Source organism: Arvicola amphibius, chromosome 6 (assembly GCF_903992535.2).
Source record: "Arvicola amphibius chromosome 6, mArvAmp1.2, whole genome shotgun sequence".
Classification (NCBI taxonomy): Eukaryota; Metazoa; Chordata; class Mammalia; order Rodentia; family Cricetidae; genus Arvicola; species Arvicola amphibius.
The window spans coordinates 18,374,285-18,394,435 of record NC_052052.2 but is presented as its reverse complement, the minus strand read 5'-3'; the positions used below and the strand labels follow the sequence as shown (position 1 = coordinate 18,394,435).

Genomic DNA, 20,151 nt, shown 5'->3' with positions numbered 1-20,151 from the left:
CTGGCTGAGATGGAAGCCTAGATAAGCATCTGATTTAGCTCCAAAGAGGCATTCTTGCCCCAGCTCACACCATCAGCATACTTAGGAGTTGTCAAGAGTGGGCCCATCAACAATTGATGAGAAGAAGGCCACAGGGCAGAGGCCTCACAGGTCTCTCAGCTTCAGGAAACCCGGTCCTTGCACCAGGAAAAGCAGAGCCAGACTGGTTGTTCCCAAGCCGGATAGAGGAGGCCCAGCACCTTGGCTAACTCCAGGAACTGTATGCTGTTAGGTGAACCTGAGGAGAAGGATCACCTCCCAGGAGACAGCTATGAGGGGAACTGGCCCACGGGAGCCTTACAATTCCTCAGGAAGTCTCTCTTGGCAAGCTTCCTGTCTCTGGCCCCCAAAGCACTTGTGACAGATTCTTGTACATTTTCAAGGTTGGGCTGAGTCTGATGGTGCTTGCCTACATTCCCAGCATTCAGGAGGATCAAGAGTTCAGGGCCAGCCTGACCTACAAACATAGACTCCTAAACTTTTGTTTGTAATTGTAGGGGATCTGCCGACTCCTTGGAAGCCAGCTTGAGAAGCCCTAGAGAGCAGTGAGGGGTTGTGGGTAAAAGGAGAGGCAAATATAATTGACATACATTATGTCCATGCATTAAAAAAAAATATGTCATGATGAAAAACAAAAAAATGCTGAGCAGGTAAAGGCGCTGGCCCCCAAGCCTGATGACCTGAGTTTGAGCCCCTGGACCCACATGGCGGAAGAAAAGAACCAACTCCTGCAAGGTGGCTTCTGACTTCTACATGTGTGTTCTGTCATACCCACACATAGTCACACAAACTAAACTTTAAAAATACATTTTTTTTCTTGGTTTTTTTTCGAGACAGGGTTTCTCTGTGGCTTTGGAGCCTGTCCTGGAACTAGCTCTTGTAGACCAGGCTGGTCTCGAACTCACAGAGATCTGCCTGCCTCTGCCTCCCGAGTGCTGGGATTAAAGGCGTGCGCCACCACCGCCCGGCTAAAAATACATTTTTTAATGCTTGAAAGACCTGCCCTAGAGTCAAATGCCCCAGAGGCAAGTTTCAACCGCTTGACATGCCCCACCTGTAGCATGCCATAAAAGGGTCCCAAAGTGGAGATGGGCACCAGCTGGGCACTGCAGGGTCTTTTTTAGCTGTTTGATAGAAGTGAATTCTCAGGATGCTTTTAAGGTGGACTCCAAATCCCAGCATGCCAGGGAGGGGTCAGGACCACTCCCACAGGGTATTTAAGTGAACGCCCCAAAGAGGAGCACATGGTCTCTTTTCCTTCCTCCTTGTCTTCGGTTCTCCCTCCGGGCCACTGGAGAGTGCAGGAATCCCATTAAACCTAGATATGTTTTAGTTTGGCTTGTTGTGATTTGGTTTGATTGGGATTTTTGCGTCAGCAGAGAGCTCCAGACCAATACAACTCTCAGGCCTGGGGGCTGGGAGCTATGCTCCAACTTAACACTTTTTTTAAAATTTTTTATTTTTAGTTTTTTTTTTTATCTTGGCTTTTTTTTTTTTTTTTTTTTTTTGAAACAGGGTTTCTTTGTATACTCCTGGCTATCCTGGAACTCACTCTGTAGACCAGGCTGACCTCAAACCTGGAGATCTGGCTGCCTCTGCCTCCCAAGTGCTGGAATGAAAAGTGTGTACCACCACTGCCTGGCATGGGAAGAACGAAACTTAATTGAGAAAATGCTTCCATAACATTGGCCTGTAGGAGTATTGTCTTCATTAATGACTGATGAGGGTGTGTTCACTGTGGGTAGTGTCACCTCTGGGCTAGGGGTACTGGACTGTTTAAGAAAACAGCTTGAGTTATACGTGGTGGCACAGACCTTTAATCCCAGCTCTCAGGATGCAGAAGCAGAGGCTGGTGGGCATTTGTGAGTTTGAGGCCAGCCTGGTCTACATAGTGAGCTCCAGGACCCATGCTGAGAGCTAGACTACGTGGAAACCCTGTCTCACACAAGACAAAAGAGTGAGGGAGCTGGAGGGAAATTACAGGCAAGGATTTTCCTGAGGAGAGATGGCAGGGCCTTCACAGGTTCTCACAAGGGGGGGCAATCACAGCTACATCTGAAGTCTGGCGCGGTGAGTCCTCTCCCCGTCATCCCCTCCTGACTTTACTGTGGTGGGTTTTTGTTGTTTGAGACAGAGTCAGACTATGCAGCTGACCGGAACTCTGCTCTCATAGAAATCTAGAACACCTGACCACTGAAGAACTCACCGTGCAGGTGCTGGGGCAGGCGTGGTCTCAGCGCTTTAGAGGAACAGTGAAATGTAAGTACCATTTTCGCTTTGCAGCTATGGAAACCAAGGCTCAAGATGAAGCCGCGTACCCAGTGACACACGTTACTTATGTGGCTGTTTGCAAAAGTCAGTCTTTCCTACCGGATCTTTCAGCTGCTAGACCACGACAGCTTCTGTAATACCAAATTGCTTAACTTCGGCTAAAAACAGGCCAAGCTTGAAATACCAGGCTGAACAGGAAAGGGGTGAAGTCCACAGCCCAGGATTGTTTGGTTTTTTTTAAACAATTCACTTCTAACCAATGAAAACTCTGCCTACCTTTAAAAGACGCGCTTTGCTTCCTAGAGGTGTGGCCTCTGGGTTCTCTCTGTGTTACTATCTACCCACAAACAGGTTTTGCAGGGCTCCTTAGAGGATGTCTATGATTGGCTGATCAAGACAGCAACATTTGAATTTAAAGGAAGGCCAGGATCTGGTTGAGTTCCTTCTGTAGGGGAGATAAAAGCTTTGCCCTGAGAGGAAAGCCAGCTGGAGGCGGGAGATAGGGGTCAACACAGCCCGGTGAGACCACCAGCTCCTGCTGTTTCTACCTTCACTAGGAAATCAGCCCTTCCAGTAAGATACCTTTGTTAACAGTGAAGGGTTACTGCAGTGCTGATAGCTACAATTTATAGTTTGAAATTGACTTTTAAGAAGGTAATCTTTAAGAAGCAAAGTCCCGCCGGCGGTGGTGGCGCATGCCTTTAATCCCAGCACTCGGGAGGCAGAGGCAGGCGGATCTCTGTGAGTTCGAGACCAGCCTGGTCTACAAGAGCTAGTTCCAGGACAGGCTCCAAAGCTACAGAGAAACCCTGTCTCGAAAAACCAAAAAAAAAAAAAAAGAAGCAAAGTCCCTCTGCGGAGGCTCTAGCTGCAGTAGGAGGCAGTCTAGGGCGACCAGTGGCTCCATGTTTCCTGTCCCTCAGCTGCTCCCCTGGCCACCAGGGAGGCTGTATGCGCAGGCAACCATACATTTTACAACGGCAAAGAAAAAAAAAAACAGGCTGACAATGATCGATTTTCCCCCAAGGTTTAACTATGTAGTCCTCCTGGTCTAGAATTCAATATGTAGACTACTTACTTTCCTTGAAACTCTCTGCCAACTGCCTGCCTCTGCCTTCCGAGTGGAGTGCTTGGGATCAAAGGCATGGGCCACCACTCCCAGCTAAATCTGTCTTCTTTAGAAGTGTTTGCCTCATGCTGAGAATTGAAATTGCAGCCACTTAGTATATTTAATAGAAACTATCACAACTGGATTGAATACTCAGCCAAATGAATTAGAATAAATGGGGGAAAAAATCTCTGGGGCCAAAGAGTTGGTTCAGCACTTAAAAACCCTTGATACACACAGAGGACCTTGCCTTTAATCCCAACACCTACCTGGAGGTTCACATATCCCTGAAACTCTAGTTCCAGGGATCCACGCCCTATGGTCTCCTTGGGTACTACATGCACACTGTGCACAGACATATGAAGACAAAGCATTCATACCTGGAAAATACCAATCTTAAAAAAGAACCTTAAACAATACACATTTCTCTCCTATATAAAGCATATGGCTTCAGAGTACTTGAAATGCCAAAGTCCTGTCATCCTGCCTCAGTACCAGCTTCCGTGAGACAGCCAGACACTTTCCCACATTGCACACCACTTCACACTCACGTCTAGCGCACTGCACAACTCCCAGTCACCAAAGCAGCAAGGAGAACGTCCAAGGTATTTTGTTGAAATTCACTTTATTTAAAAAAAACAAACAAAAACTCATGAACAATAAATTACAATACTTTCCCCTTTATAAATTCTTCATAAAATATATTTGACAATTTTAAAAGAAAAATTTTAAAGTTGCTTTCATTACTGATGTGCCTATGACATCGTTTATTGACTATTTTGTCATGCTGGTGAATTATTTTGTAGCTGCTACAATAGTTTGATTGGTAACATTTTACAATTAAAAACAAAGAAAAAAACAAGAACAAAAATCCAGACCTGCAGAAAGAACTATTCTGTGCTATTTATGACACTTAACACTTACATCATTGAAATGACAAAGCATCCCTTAGCACCAAGAATCTACAGCCCCCATGTTCTAAGTGACAACTAGTGCAAAGTAACATCTAGGACCTAACTGTACAACCCTACGGTGACAGGACACAGCTGCCTATGAGCGTTATCTGAAATATTTGGTCTTTTTCAATTAAGACAAATTTCATAAAACACTAGAAACCATGGCAACAGACTATGAGGAATAACTGTTTATTGAGTACCTATCATGGGCAAGGCACTGTGCACAATTTCTGGATTGCATTTGTCTTTCAGTAAATATCCAAAATTTCCAATTATCACTCCCCATCTTTATTTCTTACCCGTGATTGGAGAAAGTGCATGGCTAAATGTCATTTTTTAAAAAAAAAAAAAGGTTTATTTTTATTCTTTTCATCGTGTGTGTGTGTGTGTGTGTGTGTGTGTGTATGTGCCTATGCCTATGGAAGCAAGAGGATACAGGTCCCCTGGAGCTGGAGTTAGGTGGTTGTGAGCTACCCAACATGGGTGCTGGGAACTGAACTCTGTTCTACGCAAGAGCAACCAGTTCTCTAAACTGCTGAGTCCAGCCGCACCCCATGCAAATCTTAAATTGTTGTCAAATCAACTAAACTTTAGTGCTGAGCACACAGTAGGTACTTAATAAATACCTCTGACTGAAAAAGAACAAAGAAAGACAAAGAAGTTACTATCCTTTTGTTGATATCATAAGCTATTTTAGAATACAAGGACTTGAGAAAATTCTGGAAGAAATTTCCTGATCACCCCACACCCTTACCTCTAATGAAAGAAAGAATTATATTTCACAAGTAAAAATCTTTCAAAATAAATTATAACTGGGGCTAGACATGTAGCTCAGTGGTAAAGCCTTTGTGTAGCACATGCAAGGCTCTGGTGGGATCCCAGTACCAACCAAACCAAAAGACAAACCAATTACACATTATTTCAAGGAGACAGGCTCAGAAGCTATGTGCTTAGGATGTTGGGGCTTCTAGTGCACAGGTACTTGTAGAACAAATGAAATGTTGGCGACATCACATATCGATCCGATGCAGTGCCAAGTCATTAAGAATACATTATAATGAGACTTTTTCTAATTTCCTGGAACTCAGATCTGTCAACTTGATGACCCAGAGGGTCAATTACCATGAACGTCCAGTATGCTTCTATTCCAGAAAGAATTATTTTAGTTAACTCTGCAAGTGATATTAGGTGTGACTTTTTTCATTTGATGGGATTTTAATAAAGCCTTTCTATTCATATTTCTAAACCTCCATTACATGTTTTATTTTTTTGGTGTTTTATCTTTTATTACCCTCTGAACACATGTGTTAACTTACTGCCTTTAGGGTGCTAGGGACTGAACACAGGGCCGCCCACTGAGCTAGACCCAGCCCCACTGTGAAGGGTGGAGTTTCAAGCATTGAGGAGACATGGGGAACTGCTGATAATGTCAACACGCTGCTATTTTGACTTTTGCATCTTAGTGCTTTATAAGGATCCCAGGGGTCAGTGTCCCACAGCTTCCCTACCTGCCCAGGGCCCACGCTCCACCCCAGGAGGGGTGGGTGGGGGTTTAGTGCATCATAAAGCTTCATTTGGATACAATGGTAGACTCTAATGGGTACTCTGGTTTAGGAAAGACTCAGTTTCCTGCATCAGCATGGACAATCTAGAGACAAACATGCAGTTAGAGTCTCACTTCAGGAGGAGTTAGGAGGCTCTTGCTTTCTGACTGACACTACCAGGTGACGATATGATACCCACAACTTTTCTGCTCGAAAAGCAGTTGATGGCACAGAATTTTATCTATTTGCCAAACTCTGTGTGCATCATCTCTCACTTTGGAAAAAAGCAACCAATATTTATGACAGTGATTACCAGTCCCATTACTGCATCACAGTGCCAGGGTGACAGGACTCCAGTGATCCAACAGGAAGCCACATCAGGGCCAGCAACTTGAGGGCGAGCTCATTTGGTTTCTTCAACTTTATGCTGAGACTTAGAAAAAGTCATAAAACTCAAAATTAATACATCAAGTATTACAGTTGTATAAAGCAATGTTTCAGAGCAGAAGAATACCAACCATGCTCAGGTCATGGCAGATGCGCAAGCGCACACACATGTCCCCCCGTGCAGTGGTTTAAACAAACGCTCAGTTTCCTGAAGGTCTGACTGAGCCATCGGCATCCTTGCCGACCTCCTACCAAGTGACTGAACGACTAATTCCTCTCGAAGCGCTACAGGGCCCGGGAGAGCTCAGAGAACTTACTCCAGCAGCTTGGCTTAGCTCCAATTACGTTTACTCAGCTATTTTAGACCCTCCAAAATGATGCCTTTCAAGAGAAGTACACTGGGAAAACAAAACAAAACAACAGACAAACAAACAAACAAACAAACAAAAAATAAAAGTGTGTTTCCAGGAGCGGGAGGGCAGGAGGAAGATGAGGGGTGGCTCTGTGTAAGTTTTCATCACCAATTTCACCAGCAAATCTCAAAAACCCAAACCTCTATCAAATAATTTAAACAAGTGGCATTTTCCTCATGTGGAATGCAAAATGCACACATTCACAAACTTCCATATACATAAATATATACATATATGTTTCCTTTACAAAGCTCAAAGGTTGCATTACCAGCATGCAAACCTCTTCTTCCATGGAAATGCCTAATACTGACAAGGAATGTCTAAAATACTTAAAGACATATTTCCAAAAATTGGACTCTCTTCTCTGCTTGGCTTTTAGGAGAATTTTTTTCTGCCAAACTTTTACAAATGATCATTTAAAAAAAAATTTATACCACATTGGTAATACACATTCAAAACACACAATAAAATGGCCTGCATGGAGTAAGAAAAATGAGAGAAAAAAATTACCCCACAATGAAACCTAAACCCTCGGAGAGTGGAGTCTAACTTTCGTCTTCTTTCCGGCCATGTAATGTTGAATCACTGTTGAATCAGAAGTAGCACACCATCTAAGACACTTGCAGGCAGGAGGTCACGTTTCCCAGCTGCTGTCTTTAAAAGCAATCTGGACTAATCTGAGCTCTAGTTCAAACGCATCCGGACGGTCCTGAGGGTTTGCGGCCAGCATCTCCTTAATCAATTGCTTCATTCGCCCGTTCATCGACTTTTTCTTCACGGGGATGAGGAGCTCCATTTTGGGGTTTTCCAGAAGTGCCTCCCCCACAGGCACAATTTCGGTTCCCTGCTTTACATAGCTCCCCAGAAGCTCCTTCTTGGTCTCTGTGTCTATGAAGGTGATCCTCTCCAGCATGGCCCAGATGATAATTCCCAGAGCAAAGATGTCAGCTTTTGCTGTGTAGTGTCCTTCCCATACTTCAGGAGCCATGTAGAAATCCGTCCCACACGCCGTGGAAAGGAAACACTTGTTTACGCTGACAGGTTCTTCGGGGTTCTGTCCAGATGCCGAGCAAACTTTACTCAGACCAAAATCGGCCACTTTCAGTGTGGGTTCCAAGTCACTGGTGTCCAACCTGCTTTGAGAAATGAGGATGTTATCAGGCTTCAGGTCCCGGTGGATGATCTGGTTTTTGTGCAGGAAAGCCAAAGCACTGCTGAGCTGAAGCATGAAGCTGGTGTTGGTCTTTCGGTTGGGCTTCCTGGACAACAGATACTCGTTCATGTCTCCTCCGTCACAAAAATCCATCACAAACCACAAGTAATAGGCGCTTCTGGGATCAAAGGCAATTTCTCCTTTTAATGAAGTTTCTACAAGCTGCACAGAGGAAGGAGAGAAGAAGTTACAAAATTTGATTATAGAAAAGTTAAAGGGAGCTGGAAGTAAGGTTCAGCGGTCATGAGCTTACTGCTTCAGAGGACTGGAGTTCAGGTCCTTAGCACCCATGTCAGTGGCCCACGACTGCCTGCAACGAGAGCTCTAGGGGAATCCAGTACTTTTTCTGGCCTCTAAGGGCATCTGCACTGACACACACACACACACACACACACACACACACACACACATTCATCCCTGTCACAAACATAATTAAAAATTAATAAATCCATTTTTTATTTTTTCGAAACAGGATTTCTGTGTGTAGCCCTGTTTGACCTGAAACTTGCTTTGTAGACCAGGCTGACCTCCAATTCTGAGATCTGCCTGCTTCTGACTCCCCCACTGCTGGGACTAAAGGCACGTACCACCACACCTGGCTACACATCGTAAATACATATAGGCTGGGCAGTGGTAGCACACGCCTTTAAACCCAGCACTCAGGAGGCAGAGGCAGGCAGATCTCTGTGAGTTTGAGTGAGGCCAGCATGGTCTAAAGAGCGAGTTCCAGGACAGCCAGAGCTCACAGAGAAACCCTGTCTCGAAACTCATGCCCCCCCAAAAAAGGGGCGGTGCTGGACAGATGGCTCAGCAGTTAAGCACTGGCTGTTTTTCCAGGGACCCAGGTTCAGTTCCCAGCACCCACATGGAAGATCACAGCTGTTCCAGTTTCAGGGAATCAAACACCCTCATACAGACATAAAGGCAGGCAAACACCAGTACACATAAATAAAAAATTACCAACACAAGCTACTCGGGAGGCAGAGGCAGGTGGATCTCTGTGAGTTAGAGGCCATTCTGGTCTATGGAGAGAGTTCCAGGACTACACAGAAAAGCCTGTCTTGAAAAAAAATGAATAAAAGTTAGGACAGTTTGCAGTTTAATTTTGTTTCTGCAATGCTGGCAATTGAACCCAGGGTCTTGTATATGCCAGGCAAGATTTTCTTTATTCTGTTTGTTTGTTTGTCTTTCAAGACAGGGTTTTGCTGGGTAGCCATGGATGTCCTGGAACTCACTCTGTAGACCAGGCTGGACTTGAAATCACAGAGATTTACCTGTCTCTGCCTTCTGAGTACTGGATTAACATTACCACCATCCAGCTAAGGCAAAGGTCTCTTAAACCAAAAGTAGGGGTCACACACACAAAACAAACTGCCAACAGTCAAAGGTTTAATAAATTTTCAGTTACCAAAAATTAATTCAAAACCAAACTGCAAAGTTGTCTGCTCTTATAGAAACATTACAGTTTTATTGGGGAAAACAAGGACTTCTGACATTTTTCTACTGTCATTAATCAGCAAGCAAGTACCAAAGCGGTCTATCAATGGATTGTGTTGTGGTATAATGTTTAATTTGGGTACTATTTTCTTTCCTCTATTTTTCTTTTTCCCCTCTGTTTTGAAACAGGGTCTCAAATAGTTCATGCAGGCCTCAAATTCACTGTATAGCCAAGGCTGGCCTTGAACTTCTGCTCTTCCTACTTCTGTCTACAGTGCTGAAATTATAGGTGTGCGTCATTACACCTAGGAGACCACAAGTCTAAGGCCTGCCTGAGTTATACCTGAGTTATACAGTGAGACTGTCTGGGAGAGGGGGTTAATTTTAAAAATTGCTGTTTGAAGGTGGGTATGGTGGAACACACCTGTAAGCCTAGCACTATACAAGCTGAGGCAAGAGGATCAATAAATGCTGTTTGTACTGAATTTTGAACAACTTATGATTTGCCTTAAAACATAAACCTCATTTTGTACTAACCTATTTCCATCAGACACTGTTGCTCTCACCACTGGTGTTCATAAAATAGAAGCACTGACGGTGGAGATGCTGCAGATGATCTGTTTTACAGCAATGAACATTCACCCAATAATTTTTTAAATGGCTCTAATTGTGTATGTGTGCACTCTTGAGTACGTGTCCCCCACCCCACACATGCCAGAGGTTAACACTGGAGGCTGATTCTCTCCTGCCACCTTGTGGGACCTGAGGATGAAACTCAGGCTGTCAGGCCTGCAGCAAAGTGTCTGCCCACTGAGCATCATGCCAGCCCAGGATTTAAACTCTTTATGCAGAAATAAACAATACAGTCACTTCATTTGTGTATAAGCCTGCTTCCTACTTTAATAAAAGGTAAAATTATATGTAACCAAAGAATTGCTTTAAAATGGAATTATTTATGATTTTCCCAGTACATGTTTATTTGTAGATGTTTTGCACACCCATATACCCAGGGTCACACACGTTTCTCTGGGGAGGCCACCAGTGGAAAGGTTTGGAAGCTCCGCTCTGCACTGAGGTGAGTCCAGTGCCAGCCTCCAACTGTAACTGGAAACCTCTGGAATATTTCATTTCAGCAGTGCTTTTATGCATGCATTTAAAAATTTTTTTCGGCACTTGAAAATGCCACCTTTGTCCCTAAATACACACTAAATTTCTGAGCCAAGGAGTAGCATTTTTAATAGCCTGTTTTGGAAAGTGCCCAGCTGGCCTACATTTTCTACACTGGTCAGTATAGCTAAATTCTATCACCTCCCAGTTCGCTGCTTCATGAAAAGACTAAAATATAGAGGAATATTGCTTTTAAATTATTTGTTATACAGTATATTTTAGATTGGTGTGCTGAAAGGGGAAGATTCAGAGCAGAGCTGTTGAAGAGTGAGAAACTGGTAAGTTTATATTTAAATTAATCACTACCACTACTTCCTCTGGCTATTCTGGCAAAAGCAAAGGCGCCCCTCCGTTTTGCCTCCTATGCAGACAGCAGCAATGGCCTACAGGAGCCTTCTTTCTGCATGGTGTGCCAGGGCAGAGAATGAGACAGGTGTACTGCTTTTAACCGACTTCAGCTTTCTGTCTCTCCCTAACATCTGAAGTTAATAAACAGCCTTGTGTAACACAGAATCCCAGTGCTCAAGAGTGGTTTAGGGGGCAGGCGTGGTGGTACACAGAATACTGGCCAGCAAGAAGGGAAATGTGTGGTTCTCGCCTACCTATCTATATAATTGTTGTTAAACTCTGTAAGTTTTAAATAGTTTATATTTCTTTTTTTTCCAGTTTTTTTCTAGACAGGGTTTCTCTGTGTAGCCCTGGCTATTCTGAAACTGGCTCTGTAGACCAGGTTAGTCTCAAACTCCCAACGATCCACCTGACTCTGCCTTCTGAGCGTTGGGATTAAAGGCGTGCACCGCCGCCTAGCTTAATTTGTCTTTTTTAACTCCCTAGATAGGGTCCCACTCTGTACCTCAGGCTGACCTTGAATTCTATCTGTAGTCCAGGCTGGCCTTGAATTCATGATAATCCTTTCTCAGTATCTTATGTTAACACATCTGTGCACATATTATGTGTAGCACACCCAGTCAATTCGTAATTCTTCAGCCCTAGAATATATAGACTTCCTATTGTACGTCCCACACCATCTATGTCACTAGTCTGAAATATACAGACCGAAGGCTGAAAAGTCCTAAGGCATGAAACTGAGCACTTGTAACAGTCTGTTTTACATTTTCTCTTGGATAAGGATTTTTAGCTATCAGGAATTAATTTAATTATTTCAACTTAGAACAAGGAAGAATATATCTAGAAAAACATAAAGGAAAATGAAAGTTTATACAGATAATAAAGATCATGCATAGGAACTTTCTGGTTATGTTATAGATCTGTGTATTGACTATATTGTATTGTACTGTTTTGATACAATTCTATTGATAAATATATGGTCAACTATGCTGGGTGAGGTAGGACATATATTTTAATCCCAGCACTCACAGGCAGAAACAGGTGGATCTCTGTAAGTGTGAGGTCAGCCTGGTTTACATAGTGAGTTCCAGACTAACCAGGGCTACAGACACTGTCTCAAAAATGAATAAATGAAAAAAATCTAGCTAACTTATAAATACATAGAAAAGACTATTTTATTTCAACACAGGTACCTATCTCTGAGTTCTTCTGTGCCAAATCTTGTCTCAGCACTACCTCTGTCTTTGACTACCCAGGGAAGGCAGACGTGATTACCATAACACGTGAACAAATAGCTACTAGGAAAGATGGATTATTTATTTCAAGTCATTCTGATAGCAATACAGGTCTGTAAGGCTTTAAAGAGCAAAAGAGATTTACTTAAAAAAGTAATTTAAGTATGAAAATCACTTAGTCAAATCTGATACTTCATATCTTAAGACCTCAAAGTACTAAACAATACATAATTGTTACAGTTGCTGGATCTGGACTCAGTACTAAACAATATCTAATTCTTGTTACAGTTGCTAGTTCTGAACTTACACTAAGTCAAATGTATTAACATCCTCATTTTTCCATCCACAGGGATTGTGTACCTAATCTCTAAAATTCAATGCAGAGTTGACAAGGGTTAGGAGGGAACGTAGTTTATGCACTATGCCCCAAACCCTAGGGCAATCTCTAGCACTGGCAAAAAAAAAAAAAAAAGATTTCCAATCTTTTTTGAGACAGGGTTTCTCTGCGTAATATGAAAGTCTTGACACTCACCCCATAGATCTGCCTGCCTCTGCCATCTGAGTGCTGGGATTAAAGGTATGTGCCACCACTGCCTTGCTCCAGTATATACATATTTTTTATCATGGCAACATAAGTACTTTTAGAGAGTTAATAATGAAGACAGTTTTTAAACTTTTCTAAATTATTTATTTTGTGTAGGTGTGGGTGCTACAGCAAATTTGTGGAGTCAAGAGAACAGTTCTCAGGAGTCCACTCCCTCTTTCTACCACGTGGGACCTGGACATTAAACCCAGGTTACCAGGTTTGGCAAAAAGCTCCTTTACCCTCTGAGCCTTTTCCACAACATCAAACAGAGTTGTTGTTGTTGCTGTTAACTCTCTTTGTTTTAACAGCTAAATTACATTTATTTATTCTATGTGTGTGTTTCAAGAATGTGCATATATGTAGTGCTTACATGCGTGCAGGACATTGCAAGTGTGGAGGTCAGAGGACTTTCGTCCTAGAATTCATGATTCAGTCCAGGCATGTCTCAAACTCGATATACAGGTGAGTCTGGTCTTAAACTCCTGAATCTCCTGCCTCCACCTCCCAAGCCCTAGGATTATAGGCAAATACCAATATACTCTTCTAAGGCTTGTGTTTAGACCTGTGCCTTTTAAAAAAGAGAAGTTCAATTACCGATGGGTGTGGCTATTACTGATTGTGGTGTTTTTCCTTGTCTTCTGTGTTTATTTTCAGGAGAATTGGTTTCCAGGAACTGAACTTTGATGCTAGTCTCAAAAACCCTCTAATTTCCACTTGTCCTGTTCCTACACAGACTGGCAAGTACCAGGCATAACAGGTGGCTTATGTTATTTTTAGGTACGTGCAGCACAAGCTTAAAGCAAATCTCTCCTCTATCCTCTGAAGACCTCTACCTGCACCTAGCCATCAAACACCTGCGCCAAGGGAGAAGTTCCTGACACTCTTCACTTCCTCTTGCTGACCAATCTTATGTTCATTTCCTATCCAGTGACACATACCTGTAAATAAAGGGAAGAATTAGAGCCGTGGGACATCTTTTGCACCATCCCATCTTTTTGCAGAATGCACTCTTCCAAGTGAATCACATTTGGGTGCTGGCTCTTGATACTGCTTAGTGCCCAGAACTCTCGCAGGGCTAGTTCAACATTTTCAGGTGCGTGGCATCGAATTTTCTTCACTGCTACTCTTGCAGAGGTCTTTCTGATGACTGCTTCATACACAACACCGTAACTACCTCGGCCTACCTCCCGTATTAGATCGTACTTTGGCTGGCTACTCACCATCTTCAAGGTCGAGGTTTCTGGAAAAATCAACAAAGTACTCTGTTGAAATCAGGTGTACCTATTGGCTTGTATTTAACTGTTTCAGCGCCTGTGGGAATTGAAGGGTATCTAGCTACATCTTGGACAAATCTACCAATAATAATAAAGGTAACAGATAGGACTTACCATGTATCAGGAACTATTTCAAGTATTTTAAAATAGTTTTTAAGCTTTTGTTGTCTTTGAGTCAGGGTCTTGCCAAGTTCCCTGGCCTGGAGCCTGACAGGTAGGCCAGGCTGGCTTCAGGGGCCATGGTTACAGAACCGTCATTACTGACTTTTTTTTAAGTTTAATCTAGGTGTGTGAGTGCAGGCATGCTCGTGCCATGACACACCTGTTCAAAGATAGCCTTGGCTCTCCTGTCACTGCTAGTGCACACGGCAGGTTAGCTGCCTGTGAACTTCTGGAGACTGTTCTGGTTCTGCCTGCCACCTCACCGGTGGTAGGACATCTGGCTTTACATGGGTTCTGTGGACCCAGACTCTGCTCCTCAGACTTGTTTGGCAAATGCGTTATCCACTGAACTCTATCTCCAGGCTCCACCCACCCACCCCTTTTTTGGACAAGGTCTCACTGTGTAACTCTGGCTGGCCTCCAGCTCACAGAGATAAACCTGTCTCTGCTTCCCCAGTGCTGGAATTAAAGACGTGTACCACCATGCCTTGCTTCCAGTCCTTTTTTTATAAGACAGGATCTTGCTAGTATGTAGCTCAAGATGGCTTTCACTTTTTGAAAGTAGTATCGCATATTTGGTGTGCATGGGTGTGGCTTTCTGGAACTCAGAGGACAGTATGTGGCAGTCCTTTCCTTCTACCGTGTGGGCCCCAGGAATTGAACACGAGCTGTAAAGCTTGGCAGAAAATAACTTTACGCACTGAACCCTCTCAACAGCCCTGGCTTTACCGCTCTCTCGAGAACAATGGAATTACAGGTGCATGACACTACACCTGGCTAAATTCATGAATCCTTAACCATAATCTGTGTGGGAAGGGGTGGGTGTTGTGACAGTCATTTTAGAAGTGAGGAGAGTAAAACACAGAGAGGACAAGTAAACAGGCAGTCGTCATGCAGCTTGCTGGTTCCGACATCCATGACTTAAACCACTAAACTACACTGCTCCCTATTGGAACTGCTGGTGCAGTTAAAACAATTCCGAAGTGGGGCAGTGGTGGTGCTTGCCTTTAATCTGAACACTCAGAAAGCAGAGGCAGGCGGATGCTTGAGTTCAAAGCCAGTCTGGTTTATAGTGTGAGTTCCAGGACAGGCAGGGCTACATAGAAAACCGTGCCTCAAAAAACAATAAATAAACAAATAAACCCCCAAATTCAACGTTTTAGTTTACTGATCCTGAAAAAAAATAAAGCAATGTATGTACATCTTCTTAAGGTTGACACATTTATGAAAGGTAATAAAAACACTGAAATAATATGCCAGGCGATGGTGGCCCACGCCTTTAATCCCGGCACTCAGGAGGCAGAGGCAGGCGGAGCTCTGTGAGTTCGAGGCCAGCCTGGTCTACAGAGTTCCAGGACAGGCTCCAAAGCTATAGATAAAAAAATAAAACAAACAAAAACACTGAAATACAAACCCCCCTCACAGTTAGAAATACAAATACCCGACTTCTGTTTATGGACTGAAAGTGAACAAGATCGCTTTTGTTTTGCTTGAGACCCTGTTTCCAGTAGGTCTGGAGAGCCTTGAACTCACTACATAGCAAAAGATGATCCCGAACTACTGATCCTCCTGCCTCCACCTTCCAAGTCCTGGGGTTACAGGCATGCACTATTTATTTAATTATTTATTTTACAAATAAACACAAGTTTTGTAGAAGAACCGTTCCTTAAAATGTAAGTAAGTGGCTTAGAATAGATCGACCGCCCCCCCCCCCTTTTTTTTTTATTATGCTTTAAGATAGCTACTTAATTCTAGGTAATTGTTGCCAAAGGGGAGGGGAGCATCTTAGACCTCAAAGGGGAGTCTCTGACCAAAGTTCTTTGGAGTTCCAACTTAATAAATCACTTAAAGGCAAGCTGGAGCACAGGCCCTATAGAGACCCTTCTGTGAATGGAGAGCCTGCAGCGTACTTCCTCACGCCTCAAAGGCTCACTTGCCGACTGTCAGCACGGGCAGGAAGAGTAACCTGAGATTGTACTTGCACTGCACAATCAGAGCAACAAAAAGTGACTGGCCCTGGAAGCTGACACTCTGGGAGCAGCTACTTTAAGCTCATAGGCCAGATTTTGAAAATGACAGCTTCTGGGGATTGCCTTGAGCGCTACTTCCTTTAATTGCTCGCCTAGCCTTCCAGCTCTCGCTGTCTTTCCTAATGTCAGATTTCCTGGCACCGGCGGACCTTCTGCCCCGCTCTGGCGCCGATCGCCGGGTACTACGCGCTTGCGAGCGGCTCTTTTATCTGCAGCAGTCCCTTCTCTCCCTCCTGTCATCGTCCCCCGAGAGAGGGGCACCTTATTCGGGAAGGTGTCTGTCAACTCCCTGGGCTCCTGGCGGGAGAGACGCCCCGGTGAGGCATCCTTCGGTGGCATCTCCTGGACCCTCGAGCCTGCCCTGCTCCCCGGGAGCTGGGCACCGGCCGGCCTGGGCATGCACCTGCCGGTGCCGGGGAAGGGACGAGCGAGGCCAGAGGTGCTGCCGCCGGGGAGCCTCAGGCCGCGCTCGCTGCCCCGGCCGCGAGATCACTCCCGGCGACAGTCCCTTGAAACCCCGAGGGACCCTCCCGTGGCTCCGCAGCCGCTTCAACTCCCGGAGGCTGCAGACTAGGGGCCGGGGACCCGGGAGTGGCCCGGGCGGGAACGGAGGCCGCAGTCCCGGCCGCTGGCCGGGGCAGCGCCGGGCCTTCCCGGGGATGACTCCGCTGCGAGGTCTGTGACAGGCCTGCGGGGGACAGAGACACATGCAGGGAGGTCGGTTCTGACCGCAGGGCATCCGTGCCACCACCAAGGGCCAGATTTACCTCAGGGCAGCCGCCGCCGCTTCTCCCTCTCATGAGCTCTGCAGGCCGCCATTATCGGGCAGCTCGCGCCTCGGCTGCAGCGGCCTCCAGTCAGAAGCCGGCGCGCGCCCCCGTGGTGCGCGGACACACCCCCTCACGCCGGGCCCCGCCCCCTCCGGCTTTCCGTAGTGCGCGTGCGCCGCCGAGCGCCGCCGGCTGGGTGAGCGCCGTGTGCTGCGCTCGGGCGCCTCTGCTCTCGGGCGCTGCAACCGAGCCGAGCGTCGCCGGCGGTGTGCACGCTGCAGGGCCGACCACTGGTGCCCTGGCCCGCAGGGGTGGCGGCCGGGGGCGGTCGCCCTCTGCCGCAGCGGGCGCAAGTCCCGGGACTTCGGGGAAGCTGCGGCCAGTGCCCCGGGCCGCCCTCCCTGTCCCCTGCCGACCTACCGGACGGCGGGCTGCAGTGCGCGGTTCGCTGCGACCAGACACCCGGCGCATCTTCCTCGCGGATGGCGGGTCTGGACAGCGGGCCCGCGGGGTGGTGCGGCCGGTGCTGGGAGGCTGCACCTTCTGTCCGAGTCACCCAGCCGTGTTGGCGGGCGGTGCAATGACCCAGGCGGCGATGCGGGACTGGGTGCGATCATCGGGGAGGACGCCGTCCCCTGCCCCACTGGCGCGGTGGTATCTCCCTTAAAGAAGCCGGAACCTCATTGTTCCCCCGGCGGTGAGGATCGCGGTCGCCCTGCTGGGTGAGGGAGGTAGGGCGCGGCCAACCTGGCTGCGGCACCCCACCTAGCAAGCCTGAGCTCGGGTTGGAGGGTGCAACGACAAAGCCAAGTCGCCACGGTCCAGGATTGAACGCCAGAACTGTAGTCGTCCTGACGGTGGGCACTTCGACCTATTGGCCAACCCGTTAGTTACACAGATTCTGTAAGCATCTGCCAGAAACGCCCATTCTTTTATTATTCTGCATCTACCGTTTGCTATTAAGGTTGATCCTGCGCTCATTGCCGCGTCTAAGGCACGATGTCACTGAGCTCCAGGTTCTTTTTCCTTAGTCTTATGTTTATGGGACTAATATTTGGGAGCTTGGGAACTTTTTGTATAATCTGAACCAAACTCCACAAGTCTGATCCTGCTTTCACAGGAGAGAAAGCCGACTTCTGTTATATTTGACCAAATTGTGTCTAGAAAATCCGCTCCAGCGCCTCTCCTAATAAAGTTCCAGTCAGATGTTTAGAGTTTGTCCCGAGTGCCCTCCTGGTACTGGTGTTCACCGGTTTGCTAGACTTGTTTCCTACCCAGGAAAAGAGCGGGGCATCGGAATGCTGTGTAGACAGCTGCTACCTATGTTACAGAAGGACAGAATAGGAAGAGATCTCTGGGTCAGAGTAGCTTTTCTGTTCATTGCAGCTATTAAATGTCACAGGAATTCCGGAACATACCCACCCGTTCTGGCAGTTTCATTATTATTGTGATTAAAAAGAAAAATAAAACAACAAAAGCCCACTCACCAAAGGTACCTTAGGGGAGGAAAGGGTTTGTCTGACTTAAACTTAAGGGTTAGGGTCACAAATTCATCATTGAGGGCTGTCAGGGCAGGACCTGGGGAAGGCTGCTTACCGGCTTGCTCCCAGGTCCATGGTTCAGCTTGCTTTCTAAACAGCCTGGACCAACCTGCCTAGAAATAGCACTGCCCACATTGGGGTGAGCCCTCCTTTGCCAATTAGCAATCAAGAAAACCCCCTCATAGACATGCCCAGGTCAGCCTGATGGAGGCACTTCCCCAACTGAGACGTCCTCAGATGGCTGAGCTGTCAGGCTGAGAGCCGGAGCTAGGCACCAGAGTAGTGTTTTTGTTTGTTTCTTTTTTTATTGGTTTTATTGAACTATACATTTTTCTCTGCTCCCCTCCAAGAGCAGCGCTTTATACCACGCCATCTGTGTGAACGATAAACACAACTGCTTGTATTTAAACTTTAAAAAGGCCTATCAGTCCAATACAGGAAGAGTTGTCCGCATGGAGGCAGGCTCTCACTTCGTAGCCTTGGCTGGCTTTGGATTTACTCAGTAGACCCAGCTGGCCTTGAACTGACAGATCCACCTGCTGCTTCCTGAGTGCTGGGGTTAAAGGTGGGCACCGCCACACCTGGTTAACCTTTAAAAAAATGTGTGATGTATACATGGAAATCAGAGGACAACTTTGTGTACTCCATTTCTCCCTCCACCTTCGAGTGGATGCCGAGCTATTGCACCATCCCAACCTGGAACTCTTGGTCCTCTTGCCTCCTGTGTCCCCACACTCCTGAGGGTGGGGATGTTAGAGGAGCGTGCCGTCACACCTGACCTAATTGCTTATGTTTAAAAGATAAACAATGGGGTTGGTATGGTGGCACATGCCTTTAACCCCAGCTCTTGGGAAGCAGAAGCAGGTGGATCCTGGTGAGTTAAAGGCCAGCCAGGGCTACAGAGTGATATCAGAACAAAAGATAAACACTGGAAGAGTAAACAGCTTCTGAAAGCGGCTGTGTTGGTGGGAGAGGGAAAGACATGGACGAGACCTGTGTGTGCACTGTTGTGTATAGTTAAGATGCTGAAAGCCTGTAAGTGTTTTACATAGTAGTAAAATCAGAGTGCCCCCAAATAAAAATGTAATCAATTATTTTTTTAAAATATTTATTTATTTATTATGTATACAACATTCTGTCTGTGTGTATGGCTGCAGGCCAGAAGAGGGCACCAGACCCCATTATAGATGGTTGTGAGCCACCATGTGGTTGACTGGGAATAGAACTCAGGACCTTTGGAAGAACAGGCAATGCTTTTAACCTCTGAGCCATCTCTCCAGCCCCAGTAATCAATTATTTTTAAATTAAAAATATTTTTGTTGTATTTCCCTAGTGAGGACTGTTTAAGGAGAACAAAACTGCTCAGAAATGCCATTGTAGGCCCAGTGGGATGGCTCCATCATAGAGGTGCTTGCCAACCAGCAGGACACCCTAAATTCCAACCTTGGAACCCCTGCAAATGTTCCACTGACCTCTGGATATACACCACAGCACATGTGAGCTCACACATACGTACATGCACAATAAATAACATAAAGTTTAAAGTGAAGCCATATTCATATTGCTAGTTTGAAACTGTGATTCCGTAGGGCAGCAGATACTTAGGCAATGGCTTTAGGAACCGAGGCCTTCTAGAGTAGATACGAAAGAGTCAGTAGTATGAGAATTTA

The 20,151-nt window shown here is 45.8% G+C and overlaps 1 protein-coding gene across 3 annotated transcripts; it reads right to left on the bottom strand.

Moving 5' to 3' along the window:
• Positions 1–4,716: 4,716 nt before the first annotated feature.
• Positions 4,717–18,548, bottom strand: Pdik1l (PDLIM1 interacting kinase 1 like). 3 transcript variants are annotated; one of them, XM_038333807.1, is made up of 3 exons: positions 18,537–18,548; positions 13,643–13,944; positions 4,717–8,093 (listed from the first exon to the last, which is right to left on the bottom strand). In XM_038333807.1, the coding sequence occupies exons 2-3, from the start codon at positions 13,925–13,927 to the stop codon at positions 7,353–7,355; spliced, it is 1,026 nt and encodes a 341-aa protein (XP_038189735.1). In that variant the 5' UTR covers positions 13,928–13,944; positions 18,537–18,548; the 3' UTR covers positions 4,717–7,352. The 3 variants fall into 3 exon arrangements, with proteins under 3 accessions (XP_038189735.1, XP_038189734.1, XP_038189733.1); XM_038333806.1 differs by lacking the exon at positions 18,537–18,548 and adding an exon at positions 17,361–17,789; XM_038333805.1 differs by lacking the exon at positions 18,537–18,548 and adding an exon at positions 16,938–17,037.
• Positions 18,549–20,151: the final 1,603 nt, after the last annotated feature.

Coding starts and splice junctions, on each gene's coding strand:
- Pdik1l (XM_038333807.1), bottom strand. CDS start 13,927: ATGGTGAGTAGCCAGCCAAAGTACGATCTAATACGGGAGGTAGGCCGA. Junction 8,094..13,642: donor ATTCTTCCCTTTATTTACAG/GTATGTGTCACT, acceptor TCCTCTGTGCAG/CTTGTAGAAACTTCATTAAA.